Source organism: Chiloscyllium plagiosum, unplaced genomic scaffold (assembly GCF_037043375.1).
Source record: "Chiloscyllium plagiosum isolate Xiang-an unplaced genomic scaffold, Cpla_swu_hap1 HiC_scaffold_3, whole genome shotgun sequence".
Lineage (NCBI taxonomy): Eukaryota > Metazoa > Chordata > Chondrichthyes > Orectolobiformes > Hemiscylliidae > Chiloscyllium > Chiloscyllium plagiosum.
The window spans coordinates 69,219,854-69,237,246 of NW_028270141.1; the positions used below are offsets into that span (position 1 = coordinate 69,219,854).

General features: G+C 38.3%; 1 protein-coding gene across 3 annotated transcripts in view; it reads left to right on the top strand.

Moving 5' to 3' along the window:
- LOC122544180 (syntaxin-7-like) overlaps positions 1-17,393 on the top strand; it is a 60,027-nt gene that overhangs the window by 19,083 nt on the left and 23,551 nt on the right. For all 3 annotated transcript variants that reach the window (XM_043683221.2, XM_043683230.2, XM_043683239.2), the window contains exons 3-5: positions 5,170-5,239; positions 12,104-12,194; positions 12,669-12,806. In XM_043683221.2, coding sequence (XP_043539156.1) covers positions 5,170-5,239; positions 12,104-12,194; positions 12,669-12,806 — 299 coding nt within the window. The remainder of the gene's footprint in view (positions 1-5,169; positions 5,240-12,103; positions 12,195-12,668; positions 12,807-17,393) is intronic.

The window sequence follows — 17,393 nt, forward strand, 5'->3', positions numbered from 1 at the left end:
TGAGGTGAGATTTGACAGAAGTGTGCAAGATTGACTGCTGGACAAATTTTGGTAAGACTATTCCCATTAGCAGACCGTACAAGGACCAGAGGATCCGTTTAAGATTTTGGGCAAAAGATACAGGAGAAATGTGAGAAAGTATTTATGCTCGAGAATCTGGAACACTCCGCTCAAACTTTGACCATCCTTGTAGAGCTATCAGTTATTTCAGGAGGAAAGCGGATGGTGACTTGAAGGAAATAAGTTTTCATGGATTACGGAATTTGAGCAGTGAGTGGATTGCTCCTCTGAGAACCTACAACAATACGATGGATTGAAAACCCCCTCCCTTTGTGCCTTAAATTACTCTGCAACAGTTTTTTGAGGGCTCTGAACTCTGAAGTTTACACTCCTGATTTGCAGTCTAAGATAGTTAAATTCATTGGTATTAGCAAGCTGATGGGGACTGAATTTGGGAGGTAGTCAAAAAAACCAGGTCTACAATTTTTACCACTAGGGTAACCCACTAGGGATTTATTGACACAAATGTTCGAATAGACTCTGAATTGTAATTATGCCAGTTTAAAGGTATTCCAGTACAATTTGTATTTATATATTGCCTTTAGTGTTCTAAAACATTTTCAGAATCAAAGTGGGGACCAAGTTAAAGAAACAGGCATAAGTCGAGGCAGTCAAAAGCCTGGTTAAATGATCGGTATTAAGGAGGGTCTTAAGAATAAAGAAATGTTTGTTTTTGATTTATTCATGGGGTAAGGGCATCTCTGACTAGGCCAACATTTATTGCCTGTCCCAAATTACACAGAGGACAGTTAAGAGTCAACCACATTGCTGTGGGTCTGCGATCACAGGAAGGCCACACTAGGTAAGCGAGGCAGTTTCCTTCCCCATCTGCTGTGGCAGGATTTGAAGCTGGGTCCTCGGAACATATCCTGGGTTTCTGAATTAACAGTCCAGCAATAAATATTTACTTTGATTATGCCATGATGTGTAGATTTAAGACGGAGAGGATGGTGTGTGTATGGAATGAGCTGCCAGAGGAAGTGGTGGAGGCTGGTACAATTGCAACATTTAAAGGGCATTGGATGGGTACATGAGTAGGAAGGGTTTAGCAGTATATGGGTCAAATGCTGGCAAATGCGACTAGATTAATTTAGGATATCTGGTCGGCATGGACGAGTTGGACCAAAGGGTCTGTTTCCATGCTGTACATCTGACTCTGCCTCTGACTGACTCTAACAATCCCATTAGGCCATCACCTTCTCTAATGATGTGATGGGATATCAGGAGCAGATTACAAACTTTAAGGTATAGGGACTCAAAAGCACTGCCATTCCAGTGTAATAAGTAATTTGGTTGAAAATGCCTTGCACATAGTACATGTGATGACTACTGTATTTGACAATGCTATACTATTTGAATATAACTTGTTTATTATCATTCATCAAGTGACTATCAATTCCTTTGCGTTAACTATAGAAATTTTAGTTTTCCACCTTTTGGTTTCATATTGGTTGGGCATGTACAGTAACTTGTACAAGCTAATTAAATGTGCACTATAGTGCCACTAGCCCAGTATAGGGAGCTAAACCATGGCTCAGTGGTTAGCACTGCTGACTCACAGCAAGTGCTGTGTTCAGAGTCCTGTGTTCAGTTCCACCTTCGAATGACTATCTGTGTGGAGTTTGCACATTTCTCCCATGTCTGCATAACTTTCCTCCCACAGTCCAAAGATGCGCAGGTTAAGCGGATTGGCCGTGCTAACTTGCCCATAGTGTCCAGGGATGTGCAGGGTAGGTGGAAGAGCCATGGAAAAAATGAGGTTACAGGGATAGGGTAGAGGGCTGGATGTGATGCTGTTTGGGGGGTCAGTGTGGACTCAATGAGCTGAATGGCCTAGATCCACACTGGAGAGATTCTATGATAGTACATTTGTTGGATTATCTTTTTCTTAACTCACTGATCCTTCTGGTCTGTATACAACTGTGACCAAAGGTTGTCAATGACGTGCACTTGAGTCTCTGCAAATGCTTATAAAACTATTAAATGATGAAAAAGAATGGATTCGAAGTCTTTACACTCTTCTTGTCTCATTGACCAACCTTATCATTTAATGATCAACTTTGAGTTGGTGTGAAGTGCAAAACTGACAGTATAATAATGAGATTGACAATTTGATGGAGCACTTTAACTGGATAAATACAAGATCACATGTAATTAGATTGTACAAGTTACTGAAACTGACCAGGTACATAAACAAAAGTAATGCCTTGTTTAAGGTGTATACATGAGAAAAATAATTTTTATGTGAGACGATAATTTACTGATTTAACATCCCAAATTATGAAAACAAATTGGGTAAAACTGACAATTTGTGGCAGTAGAACGGAATAATACAGATGACATTGTAATTTTAAAAAAAAACTGGTTCACTCATCTTCATCAGAGAAGGGATCTGAGCTTCTATTTTGTCAAGCAAACATTCATAAGACTCTAGTCCCACATGTGCAGTTAACATTAACCTAACTAGGAGTGGGCTTGTGGCCAAGCCAGGAAGAGCATTATTAAAACTGTGAATGCATTGCATACTCCATGGAAAGTTAAAAATGACACTAACAAACTACAATTTGGAGGTGCTGGTTTTGAACTGGGGTGTACAAAGTTAAAAATCTCACAACACCAGGTTATTGTCCAACAGATTTATTTGGAATCACTAACTTTTGGAGTGCCACTCCTTCATCAGGTGGTTGTGGTGTATATACTCCAGAACCACCTGATGAAAAAGCAGCACTCTGAAAGCTAGTGCTCCCAAATAAACCTGTTGGACTATAGCCTGGTGTTGTGATTTTTTTTTAACTAACAAACTACAGTAGTTCTCCATACTGTATATTTTTGCTTACACCACCAGAGGGTAGCAATGGTATAAGTTGATTTGCAACTGCTATTACAAATGCCACAAGGAGAATGAAATTTCAGAGATTCTAAAGTTTGCATTCTGAGAGAAAGATATGTTAATAATTGCAGTTTGAAATCCTTTGGTTAGCCGTCATTATCATATTGTATCAGCCCAGCCTTCTGCCTCCACACACATCAGCTTTATCATTGTGATTGATGAGGTCAGTAGTATTACAGGACATACAAATCAGGAGTAGGCATAGGCCATTCATCCCCTCCAGCCAGCTGTGTCATTAAACAAGATCATGGCCGTAACTACAAATGATTGTAACTACAAACCCACATTCTTGCTTAACTCAGGTAACCTTTCATCTCCTTGGTCAAGATAAATCTATTCACTTCTGCCTAAAAATATTCAAGGGCTTTGCTTCCACCAACTTTTCAGGAAGAGAGTCCTGTAAATTCGTGACCATCGAAGAAAAGGAAAATTCACCTAATTTCTAAATGGTGATCTCTAATTTTTAATTAATGACAATTAGCTTTGGATTTTTGCATAAGAGGAAACCTCCTCCCCATATCTCCCCTGTCAAGCGCCACTATTGATTTTGTTTGTTGAATTGCCACTTACTCTTCTAAACTCTAGTGGACACAAACCTAGCCTGTCTAATTTTTCCTCAGAAGAAAATCTGACCATCCCAGAGAATGGCTAGTGAGGTTTCTCTGACTTGCCTGCAAACATTTACATCTTTCTTTAAATAACGTAGCCAATACTGTGCATGTACTCTAGATTCTGTCCTATATAACTGAACCATAATTTTCCTCCTCTTGTATTCCATTCACCCTGTGATAGTCTTTCCTAATTTCCAACTGTGCCGGTATATTAATCTTTTGCAATTCATGCACAGTACACTTCCTGCACCTCAGAATCCATACTCTCTCACCATTTAGATAATATTGTTCTTTTATCATTTTTCCTGCCAAATGGACAATTTCATGTTTACTCACATTATACTTCATTTGCCAGATCTTTGCCTGCTCATTTAACCTATCAATATCTTTATGTATCATTGTCCTTTCCTATTTATCTTTGTAATATTAGCAAATCTGGAAATCATGCTTTCTGTCCCTTCAACTCAGTTTTTTATATAAATTGTAAACAGTCGAGTACCCAGCCCTGAGCCTTTTGGCACACCACTCATCACATGCCTAAAAAAGACTCATTTACACTTATACTCTACTTCCTAGTATCCAGCCAATCTCCTATCGTGCCAGTGTGCTGCTTCTTTCACCATGAGATTTTATTTTATTTTTTGCAGTGATCTTAATGTGGAAGCTTATCTACATTCCTCTGGAAGTCTAAGCACAGCGCATCTACCAGTTGGTCCCTCATCTAGGTTGATTTAAACTGTCAATGATTTGTTTTTTGCTTTGCCATTTTATATACATGCACAGAAGTTAAAATGCACTTGTGCAAACATGACTAAAATCAAAGGAGGTATAATGGTGTTGATAACTCGTGTTAACATTTGTTAATAGTACAATTTTCTATAATCTGAATTCTCATTATATTGGACAATATTGCCTTAAATAAGTAGTTGGAATTGTATCTGGTGACCATCCTATGCAAGAGTGGAAGTTTAGAATATTAAAATAGCTGGCTGTTGCAAGCTTTCTTAATTAGAACCTCCTACAATGAAAGTAGGTGTTCATTAAGCAATTGAAGAAATGTAGGGCAATGGGTTTTGGAGAGTGTGTGTGTCCAGGTATGTGAATGTGTATAATTTTACTGTCCAACTGGAGAAACTCTTGTTTTAGAGTTTGCTTTGCTCATAGTTTACAGGAACTTCTGATCAGTGCTGATACTAATCTGATGTCCTGTCAGCCAGTGATTACACAAATGTTTTCTGGTGTCAAAAAAAAACTCCTTTTTCAGGAAAGGAAGCAAACTGAGCTGGAATTGAAATAATTGGCTTCCAGGCTACAATGTGTGGTCAAAAACATGATGATCTCACGCTGAAATTGATAATCTGACACTGAATTGGATCAATTTACAGTATTTGCAACTTGACTGTCGCTATAGTTTAGTCAACTTGGAATTTTAATGAAACTTGAAAGGTGAATCTCCCCCACTCAGTAGACCTGCTAATGACTGTCACTGTTTGTCTGTAGTTCTTGGTGCATCCTCTAAGATTAGTTGTTCATTCAAGGCTATCATTTGCTGAAAATTGTTAATTTTGTCTTTAATTATCTTAATATTCAGTAACGTTTTCACTTCAGCTGCAGAAATCCAAAATACTTTGGGCTACTTCGGTAAACCTGAGGATAATCTAGAACTTCGACACCAGCTGTGAGTATAATTTATGGATGGAAAATCTAGATTACTCTTTTGGGGCAATGAAAATTAAGCAATCAGAAAGATATGCTCATAAATGAACTCATTAATTTGGGAATGTTTGAAAAGGTGTTCCCTTTGTTTGCTGGTTTGATAACACAAAGGCGTGAATGCAGGATGAGTAAAGTAAGGAAGACAGTGAGAACATAAAATAATTTTTCAAAAACAGGAAACTGAGAATCTGTGACAGGTATGAAGAGGAAGTGGACCAATCTTTGAAAAAAAGGTGGAAAGCATAATAAAGTGGATGCTCAAGAACACACTATGAAGTGTCAGCCAGAACAGAATGATGGTCATTGGCTTCCTTTCTGTGCCACAATGCACAATGATGATGTTCAAAGAGGAAATATAGGTGTACATCAGGAAGGTGAAGGTGAGATAGAAGGTAGATTAGTAATGGTCTTACTGATTTATGGTGAAGGTCCAAGTAATCCGCATTTATTTTGTATTTTCTTAGCTGTTTATTAAATTGGGTTTGGTCTTAACTTTCTTCTTAAAGTGAATTTGTTTCCAGATTGTGGCTTTGTAGACATGCAGTCATGTTTTCGAGCTTTTAATTTGCCATAGTCCTTATCAGATCATAAGGCAGCAATCTTGTTAGAGATGTCTGGTGGTTTAACCTGAGAGCCCCTATGCTTCAGGTGAGCAGAGAGCTGGAGGAGGAGATCCTTCATGTCAGCCTTAGCTGGTGTGGAAAATGAACTGACGCAGTTGACATCCCTCTGTTTCACAAACCAGACAGCAGATAAGCAAGGTGCCAATGGGATGAAAGTTTTATAACTGTTGCTGCCACGGGGGACTAAGTATTTAACCGTTCTAAGGGAACTGAAAGCAGACCTGATAGTCCCTAAATCCAAGGGTTTTAAAAGACATGGCAACAGAGGTAGTCTGCAGGGTTACTCAGTGCTTCATGACTGCCTCATAGTGCCAGGGACAAAGGGATTGTCTGTGTGGAGTTTCACCCCTTGTATGTGGGTTTTCTCCAGGTGCTCTTGATTTCTTCACATTCCAAAGATGTGCAAGTTAGGTGGATTGGCCATTTTGAATTGCCCATAGTGCCCAGGGATGTGTAGGCTAAGTGGATTAGCCATGGGAAATTAAGGGTTACAGGGACAAAGTAGGGGAATATCTCTGAGTGGGATGCTCTTCTGAAGGGTCGGTATGGATTCATAAGGCCTACTGGCCTGCTACCACACTATAGGGATTCCAGGATTCTTTGATTGTGGACATGATTTGATGAAGGAGTGACACTCCGAAAACTAGTGCGCTTCCAATTAAACCTGTTGGACTATAACCTGGTGTTGCATGATAGTGGAGGCATTGGTCACAATATTCCAGACTCCAGGAGGGTTTCAGCCGACTGGAAAACCCGCACTATGATATCCTGTTTAAGACTGAAGGGAGACATACTGGAAAATTGTAGGCCTGTTGGCCTAACATCAGTCATTGGGAAAATGCTAAAGTCTGTTATTTTGGAAGAAACAGCAAACATTTAGGAAAGCTTAACACATTGTGAGTCAGCGTGGTTTTGTAAAAGGACAGTCACATTTGACAAATCTATTCCGGTTCTTTTGAAGATATAACAAGCAGAGTTGATCAAGGGGATCCTGCAAATGTAGTGTTTTAGGATTTCTAGAAGGCATTTGATAGGGTGCCACACAAAAGGTACTAGCACAAACTAGGAGCCCACAGTCCTGGGGTAATGTATTAGGATAGATTAGATAAAGTCCCTCTAGTCCCAGAGGATCATCAGACTGCTTCATTATTAAAGAACGCTGACTGGCGATGAGTTAAACCTGTGGGTCATTATGCCTCAAGTGAGGGGTGTGATTGAGAAGACGGGATCTTCATGGTAGCCACAGCTGGTGAAAGCCACCTTATCAACCTTGTCCCTCACTTGAGGAATGGGGACTCTAAGGTTATGCTCACTGCCAATTATATTTCTTTTGAATGAGAGAGCAACCTGTAGTCCTCTGGGTTTATGGCAACTTTTATTAGGATAAATTGAGAATTGGTTACCACAGACAGCAGTGAGTCAGGATATAAAAGGTCTTTTTCAGGCTGAAAAGACTTACCAAGTGGAGCGTCACAAGGATCAATCCTCGACCTTCAATTCTTGGAGGGGACAGAGTGTAATGTATCCAGATTTGCTGCTGATATAGAAATAGATGAGGGCATTTTGTGACAAGGATACAAGGAATCTGCTGGGGATGTACGTTGAGTGAATGGGCAAAAAGGTGGCAGAAGGAATTTAGTGTAATAAAGTTTGAGGTGATGCACTTAGATAGGAAGAATCAAAAGTCAGATGATAATTTATTTGGAGAGTGACTCCCAAAACAAAGTGCAGCACAGACATGTTCTTATGAATGAAATGTAAAAGTAAGCATGCTGGTGCTCTGAATTATTAAGAAAGTAATGGAATTTTGGCCTTTATTGCGAGGAGTTTATATTTCTACACGCAGAAGATTTGTTAGAACTATATTGGTATTTGTGAAGCTTTACCTGGAGTACTGTCTCTAGTTTTGGTCCCCACATTTAAGAGAGGGTATACTGGTATTGAAGGCAGTTCAAAAGTGATTCAGTAGTATAATTCTTGGGATGAAGGTGCTAACCTATCAAGAATTGCTGAATAGGTTTATTTGGCCTTTATTCTTTAGAGTTTAGAAGAATGAAGGATGACTTTGTTGAAAGATGTAAGGTTTTGAGGAGACTTGATGGGGTAGATGTTGAGATGATGTTTCCACTAATGAGGGAGTATCGAAATAGGAGCATCAGATACAGTGTAGGATACACTCATGTAAAACTGAGAAACAAAGGAATTTCTTCTCCCAGAAGATAGTGAATGTCTGCAATTCTCCACCCCAGAGAGATGTGAAGAAAGTGAAAGTATTTAAAGAGGCAGTAGATATATTTTTGCACTATATTGAGGTGATGAGGGCTATGAGCAGTTGATGCAAGAGGAGGTGAGGCCTGGGGAAGATCTTGAAGAGATGAATAGCATACTCCTTTCAGTTCATATCATCTTCCATATCCTAACTCTCATCAATTTTTCATCACTGATTCTTTTATACATTCATAAAACAGAAGATGCTTTAGCATGATTCGTGACATTGTAACTTTGGTTTCTTCTACTAGAGCAGGCTTTCCTTTCATTATTAAAATCTGGATGGACATTGAAGGCTGTATGATCAGTGGTATTGTACTTCAGGTGACTGTTGCTTAGCTTGATCATTAGCTGGGATCATAACAATGCATACATAATGTTATTACTGGATGAATCAGATCCGAGTCTGCCTTGACGAATCATATTTTCTTTTGGTTTTTGTTTTGTTTTAACAATTTGGTCTTTCACTGAATGCAAGCATGCAATGCTGCAGATTTGGTTCTAACAATGTGCAAAAGTAATGAAACTAAAATAAACCAAATTATTCACATATAATTTGCAAGATTTTTGAAATGTATTGATAAAATAGAATCCTATCTCTCCCAATATCATTATTCTGTAGTGGCTGAGTCATATAGAAAGTTCTGTTCTATCGCTCTCATCTATAGGTTTGACTCAACTTTTTCTTTTAATCCCTAGTCTTGAGAGTTTTTCGAGCTTCTTCATCGATTAGTTACACAACTTAGCTTAGACTGCCTCAACATCAAATAGCCATTCTGGGTTCTAAACAAATACTTATCGTCTGGATGTATTACATTAAAGCACTTACATTGAGGGTGAATCTATTTCCTAACAGTCCTGTACTAACTCCGTTTTCTAGGAGAAACTTCTGTATGTCTAACCTAAACCAAGACACCTGCGAACTGAATCCCCGGGCAAAAAAAAATCTCGATCTTTATAAAACTGAAAGTAATCTTTGATGTTTACTGATCTGTTTGTAAAACTCGTCTAATGCAAACAAATTTTCATTACAACTTTTATGCTTCTGCTTTGTAATTTATTTCCTAGCTCCCTACGTTCTGCCTTGAAGACTCGATCCCTCTTTCTATATTTTTGGTACTGACATGGACCTCAACCTCTGGGTATTCTCCCTCCCCTTCAGGATGTCCTGCAGCTGCTCAGTGGCATCCTTGACTCTGACACCAGGATGGCAACAAACTATCCCGGTGTTATGCCTGCTTCTACAGAAACGTCTGTCGGTTTTCCTTATGATTAAATCTGCTATCACTCTTGCCTTGCACATTTTTTACTTCCCTCTTGCGCAGCTGAGCTAATCCTGATGCCACAGATTTAAGGAAAAAGTGACCATAGCATGATAAAATTCTTCATTGTGATATAAACTAAAGTTGTTCAATCCAAAACCGGGGTACTGAATCAAAGCAAAGGAAATTATGAATGTTTGAGGGCTGAGTTCCTGCAATAAACTGAGTAATCTCATTATAAGGCTTGACAGTAGACATGCAATGGTTATTTTTTATGGAATTGATGCATGCAGTCCAGCAGTTATGTACTCATTGTGAGCAAAAAAACACAAGAGGAAGACTGGCCCAAATGTAGTTAACAAAAGAAGTTAAGGATGCTCTTAGATTTTTCTATGGACCTAAGTAAAAGTTGCTCAAGAAAGGAGCAAGCCTAATGACTGGGAGCAGTTAGAATTTAGCAAATAAGGATCAAGAATTTGATTAAGAAGGGAAAATAGAGTATGAGCATAAACTGTAAGAACAACTGTAAGTATGTAGAAAGAAGAATATCAGTGAAAACAAATACAGTCTCCTCACCATCTGAAATGTGATAATTGATATTGGAGAGCAAGGAAATTACAGAACAATTAAACAACTACTTTAGTTCTGCTTCATTGAAGAATACGCACGAACTTTACAGATGTGCTATAGAAGCAAGGGTTTTTTGGGGAAGTGGAATTAAAGGAAATTAGTTTAAGTTTTAAAAAAAATTGGAAAAATTAATGGGACTGAAATTTGATAAATCCCCAGGAGCCTGATAAACTATCTCTAGGGATTTAAATTGGATGAATGCAGAAATAGTGGATACATTTGTTGTCAACTTTCAAATGTTGCAGATTCTTGAACAGTCCTAACTGATTGAATCCAACTCCACTGTTTAAAAAATGGAGGGACACGGGCAACTGGCAGTTTCAAAATGGTTAATCTAATGTCAGTAGAAGAGAGAATGCTGGAGACTATTATCAAGGATGTAATAAAAGGACTCTTGTTTCAAACAACAATTGTACAATATCCTCTTATACAATTTCCCTGTCGTAAGTCTTTGGCAAACTTAATGGAATTTTTCTGAGTCGTAACTAGTAGAATAAATGAGGGAGAACAGTGGATGTTTTATATCTGGATTTTCAAAAAGCTTCTGATAAAGCACCACAAAAGTCAGTAAGTGAAATCAAAATACATGGGAGTGGTGGTAATGCACTGACATGCATTGAAAATTGATCAGCAGACAGGAAAGGGAGTAGGAATAAATGGTTTCTTTCAGGAAGTGGAAAGTGGTGATAAGTGGATACTGCAGAGATCAGTATTTGCGTCCCAACTATTCACTATTATATGTAAAAACAATTTGTTTGAGATACTGATGTATGAAATATATGGATAAGTTAATTGAGTGGCCTACTTCTGTTCCTACTTCCTATGTTTCTGTATGACTGTGGGAATGTATTCCCTTTACAATAGCTATTCTACTTAGTTTGCCTACTCCCACTTGAGCTGGGATGGAGGAGCTAAATGTCAAAAGCAGAAGTGAGAGTGGTTGCCTTTATCACCACCTATGCTAACTTAAACTCTGGGGAAAAGTCTCCAGTTGCTGAAGTTGTACCTGATGCACAGGAGGAATGTTGTTAGAGATCCTTGACATGTCTGCAGGAGCTTTTTACAATGGGCTGTTTAGTTCTCTTGTTAACTAATTCATCAATGACATTGTTTTGTTTTGGTCTATAATGAAGCTGTTCTCTGATCCCATTTAGCTTGGCTTAGTTCACAGTACTTCTGCCAGTGAAGCTTATGTTAAGATCTGAAGGCCTTTAACAAGGAGGTTTGGGCTGAAATGTGGCTAGTGACAGTTAACATTCCTGAAGAAGGGTTCATGCCCGAAACGTTGATTCTCCTGTTCCTTGGATGCTGCCTGACCTGCTGCGCTTTTCCAGCAACACATTTTTCAGCTCTGATCTCCAGCATCTGCAGTCCTCACTTTCTCCTAGTGACAGTTAAGCTGTATATTGCTTGTCAATGTCCAGCTGAACCCCAATATTCAATGGTCAAGTGTGGTGCCTTTCTGGAGAGTATGGTTTCCTTCATTGCCACCTCTATTTCTGAATTTATTATCCAACGTCTGCATCATCATGCTATGTGATTGAAGGATGCTTTGGAGTAACTTAATAATGTTATATTAAAAGTACCCATTAACTCTGTGCCTTATAACAACAAGAAAGGCAAAAGCAGCAATATCAGGAACACTTTCACCTCTAAGGCTCATGCTGATAATTTGACTTGGATGTAAACTGCTGTTATTTTAACATCGCTGGGAAAGAATCTCAGACTTTCATACCTAATTGTATCATGAACAGCACCAAAATTGTAGAGGTTGGGGAAGGCCCCACAGCCGAGCTACAGATGAACACTAAATGTAGCTTTTCCAACATTCTGAAATCTTGAAAACAAATTAAAAATTACTATTTGTATAAACTTGATTATGCAATGCAGCTTTATAACTAAATGTACAAACAATGTGAATGTTGGTGTCAAGTACCTTGAGCCAGTTTTGATATTCCTGCCAGGAGCTGCTTGTTGCCTGTGATTGCTACTGATTGTTTTACATTATTGATTATACATTGAATGTTTCTTTTCTAATCTTAGTCAGCAGAAGCAGCAGTTAGTAAACCACCTTGCTAAAGAAACTGAGAAGAATTTAAGGGAACTTGGATTAATAAAATCTTTAACTGACCAGGTAAGGGTTTTTTTTGTCACCCCATCATATCCAAATCTTCAATCCAGTGTATCACTGTATTGATCATTATTGAAAACATCTTTCCTAGCTATTAAACAAAAGTCTCGGCACTGCAGCTATTCACTCAATATACTAATGAGCATTTATATCAAAACATTTCTGTTTTATTAATTTGACTTCAATATTTGTAAGTAAAATCATTTTAGAAGGAGTTTTAAAACATTTAAACATTTAAAATCAAACTAAGGTTTACAAATAAAATCAAACCTTCGTAAAAAAGACTTCAAATCCATTTTCCCCATAATTTGTGGATGTGGCTGTTGTCTTGGAGCAGTTTACATTGCTACTACTAACTAATTTGATGTTGAAAGTATAATTTTCTTGTAAACCACACTTTTTACAATATCAAATATATTGTTTATGACCGTTATTACTGTTTTGAAATGTATCTTAATTTTTAATTTTTTTTCTCAGAGGCAGAGGAAGATAATGAAAGATCGTTTAGTAGCAGAATTCACTACAGCACTAACAAATTTTCAAAGAATCCAACGAGAAGCTGCACAAAAAGAAAAAGAATTTGTAGCAAGAGTACGTGCTGGCTCGCGTCTGTCGGTAAGTATTCAGTATTTATTGCCAGCACTTGAGGACAAAGGACTCTGCTTGATCGACACCTCTTCCACCAACTTGAATATTCACTCCTTTCATCATTAACCCGCAGTGTCATGACCCACCATATGCAACACTCACTGCATCAACTTGCCAAATCCCTTTTCAAATATCTGAGCTCTACTGTCAAGAAGGAAATGTCACCGCATTCACATTCCTTTTTAAGCCACTTATTGTCAGTCCTTGACTGGCTCTGGATCAAAATCTTGGAACTGCCTTGCTAACAGCACTGTGGATGTGCCTACATAGGAAAAAGAAATTTGATTTTCGTTTTAACTTCTCTACAGTTCATTCTTCTTCTTGATCATTCAGAAATCAAAACAACAGTTAAGTTGTCAACTTGAAGTAGTATTTAATTCATTATGACAAGACAGAAAATAGCTCAACTCAACTGGAAATGCTTGTTGTACATTGCTGAAATTTTACAAATCATTTAGCTCCATTTTATCATTTGCTATGTATTTGCCAACTCATTCAAATTCGCCCATTTGAGTGAGTGGGCAAATACATAGCAAATAAAGAATAATGTGGACAAATGAGTTTATTGACTTTTGTGGTTTTCAACACGTCTCTCAATTTGTTAAATAATTTGCAGCAGGCTAATGTTATTTCTAAGCTTATGTTCTGGTAGATCTCATGGATTTTTCTTGCACATTTCACATTTCTAATCAGATCTCACTTGGCTGTTGAGCTTCCCACACCCATTGGTAATTACCTCATCATCCTTGTAAGTGTACATGCTTTGCATTTAATTGAACATAAATAAAGTTCTTCAGTAAGTTATTATCAATTCACCCAATGGATTAACCTTTTTAATCAGAGTTTTCTCTGCAAGCGATATTTGTAAGCTCTGTAATTACCTTGTATGCTAAAATCCATTATAAAAGATTTAATAGCAGAGGAGCTGGAAAACAGTGACAGGATTGGAATGGAATTAGTGTACTGATGTGGGTAGAGTAAAAGTTAGCAGTTAGGAAACAAGGCATAGGAATAAATGGGCCATTTTCTGAGTGGCAGCCAGTGACTAGTACCGCAGGGATTATTACTTGGACCTCAGCTATTCACACTGTATAATCAAGGCTTATTATGCTTGGAGTTCCCTAAAGGGTTTTTTTTATTTATATACTTTACATGAGGGAGCTAAATGTAATATCTTCAAGTCTGCAGATAACATACTTTGGTGGGAGGGCAAACATGGGGTTTCAGTGTGATTTTGAGAAGTTGAGTGAGTGGACAAATACATTGTAAATAAAGAATAATGTGGACAAATGTGAGGATATTGACTTTGGTAGCAACAACAGGAAGGCAGATTATCTGCATGGTAGATTGGGGGAAAAGAGAGGTGCAACATGACCTAGGTGTGTTTGTACACCAGTTGCTGAAAGTAAGCAGGCAGGTGAAGAAGGCAAAAATGGTATGTTGACCTTGATAATGAGAGGATTTGAGTACGGAAGCAGAGATGTTTTACTGCAATTGTAGAGGGCCTTGTTGAGAGCACTTTTGGAGTATTGTATGCAATGTTTGATCATCTTACCTGAGGGAAGATGTTCTGTCTATGGAGGTAATGCAACAAAGGTTGATCAGACTGATTTCTAGGATGGCAGGACTGACATATGAAATGAGACTACATTAGTTTGGACTATGTCATTGGAGCTTAAAAGAATGAGGGGCGAAGATTCTCTTAGGAACCTTTTACATTCTAACAGAAGTAGACAAAGTGAATACAGCAAGAACGTTCCTGATGACCGACAGTCAAGCATCAGGGGTCACAGTCTAAGGATACAGAGGAGACCATTTAAGACTGAGATGAGGAGATGTTTCTTCACTGAGTGGTGAGCCTGTGGAATTCTGTCTCAGAAAGGCATGTTTCAGTAAGATAGTTCCTGGGGCTAAAAGGATCAGTGGACATTGGGAGAAGCCATGAACCAATTAGAGTTGGATGATTAGCCGTGATTGGCAGAGCAGGTTCAAAGGGCTGAATGGTTTACTCCTCCTATTGTTTTCCAGCTACGTCTTAAAATAAAATCACTTCCTGGTACAGAATTACTTACAAACAACACTAAAATTCAGTTTTTGTTTTATTTCTGACCAGTGATAATGTTGTTTTGTTGCTGACTTACCTTGCTTTTCTATTGGCCATGAAGCCAAACTTCAGTTGGCTCTGGCCTAGAAACCAATTCTTTCTCCCTTTCTAGTTTCTGCTCCATCACTTTCTGATTCCCCTGTACAGGTATTGTGTCCTATTGAATTGAAGCCATTTCCAACGAATTGCTATGATTGGCCAACTTCCTTTCCGAGCAGTACAGATAGCTGGAGTGTTAAATAGTTCGCTCTGCATACATTTGATTTTCATACCTTTCCATATTGCAATCAGCTAGACTACCAATTTGTGTAGATACTAATGTCATTGAGGAATTATGGGGTAGTATGGGAAATGGTGTTGAGGTAATTATTAGCCATGGAGCAAATTCAATTGACTGAATAGCGTACTCCTGCTCCTATGTTTCTATGTTCCTATTTTCTTCCCCTTTTTATCAAAGCACATATTTAACTGTGTCCTTGCAAATTACTGACCAATGGTCCCTATAAACCATATAGCATCCTGCAAGTCCCTTAAATTATAATGCATGCACCAATAGAAAAAAAATCCTTTCTAGAACAACGTTCACTTTGATAAATTACGAGTGCACTGCCAAAAATGGCAACTTTGCTACTGATCCATCTTCAATTCCTGGTTCTTGTTCAGCATATCAAACATGTAATCACTTCCCATAGTTGTACCTATCTTTCACTCGACTCCCTGCTCGAATCTTAAGTGTGTTTTCAGCAAAGCACCGAAACAGGCTGAACCAAAGTTAGTCTTTTTGACAGTTGTGCTTTCTGCTTGCTAGTCAGTTTCAGCCTTTGACATGTTCACTTTACCAACCTCAATTAATGCCTGACTTCTGCTGTCCAGGTCTCACTTGATTTTACTCTTATCATACAATATACAACAATAGATTCATTACCCTTGCAACTCCCCAAAATTTGATTCTTGGACACCCTCAAACCTCCAACCAAACTTCTTGTGTGTCTGCATAGTGCCACTCAGCAATGTTTGGGCTCAATTTTCAAAGGTACACTGGCAATGCTCCTAATCCATCACCTCTTTTGACCCTTCTGCAATCTCTAGATTTGACATTAAAACTAACCTTGAAATGTTTCTGCAGTGACAGATAAATGAGAATGTGAATTTAGTTTTAGTTTTGAGATGCCATTTACTTAATTTGAAGTTCAAGTTAACCAACAAAAATATACTGTACACCAAAATCATAACCTGACATCTACTTAATTGAGTTTCCCCAATGTTAATGTAAGCAGTTTCATCAATATTTCTGTAACTAGAATCTTGTTAATATGATTTGGTGCCAAAACAAGTACAAGAAAACGCTGAACAAACTCAAAGTTAACATTAAATCCAAAAAAGACTCCTCTTCAGAGATTGCTTCGGTTTTGAAGTTGAGTCACATCGGAATCAACGTTAACTCTGCTTCTTTTTTCACAGATGCTGCCAGAGCTGTTGTATTTTCCAGCATTTTTTGTATTTGTTTCAGATTTGCAGCATTTTCAGTATTTTAATTTTAAAAACAGTGCTGCCTACGGCGGATAGTTGGGCAGCAGGTGAATATTAAAACTTACCTTGGTTTCTCAGCTACTCTTCTCCATTCTCCTGACTGGATCTGATAGCCCTGCCCCCCGTAGGTTGATGAGAAAGTTTTGAGAACTGGAGTCAACGTTTTTGAATGGATACATTCTAATTCACAGCTGTGTATCATGTGATCTGAATGAGAACCAAACATTCCAGTTCTCACTAATTCAGCACAAATTAAAATTATGAAATAAAATTGAATTCGGTGGTAATCTGTTTTGTTTAAATACTTTCATAAACTGTATGCCCTGCTGCTTGCTGAAATGGATCTTGCTCTGTCCCTGCTCCAGTCCCCCCAGGTGAATATGTCTCTCCTCCTATTAGCAGGGCAGTTGCTTTCCTCTCCAACTTTCCCTGCTGCTGCCATTCCCTATTTCTTGAACAGTAGCAGTATGAAAGTAAGCCGTTAGGCTCTGCCTGTTCCTTGAGCTTCAAAAATACACACACATTCAGCTCATGATTTCAGACAGCAGGAGGCAGAGAGGGGAATGTCATAAAAAAGCATGTAATATAGGGCTGGCAGCTGGGAATTATTGTACGAAGTTAGTAGGATTTCCCACATCAGATGCCAAGTATTTGTATTTTATTCCAGTTAGCCTTATTAAATTTATTCATTCTCTAGTGTGGATGGAGGTAGTTTTTAAAATTCATTTATGGGATAGAAGTGTTGCCAGCAAAGCTAACATTTATTGCCAATCTCTCTCATTTTCCCAAAGAATGTTATGGTATCCTACCTCTTGAACCATAGCAGTGCTTGGGCTATAGGGGCACCAACAGTACTGTTAAGTCGAGAGCGTCAGAATCTTGAATAGTGATATAATTACAAATCACGTGTGTGAGACTTG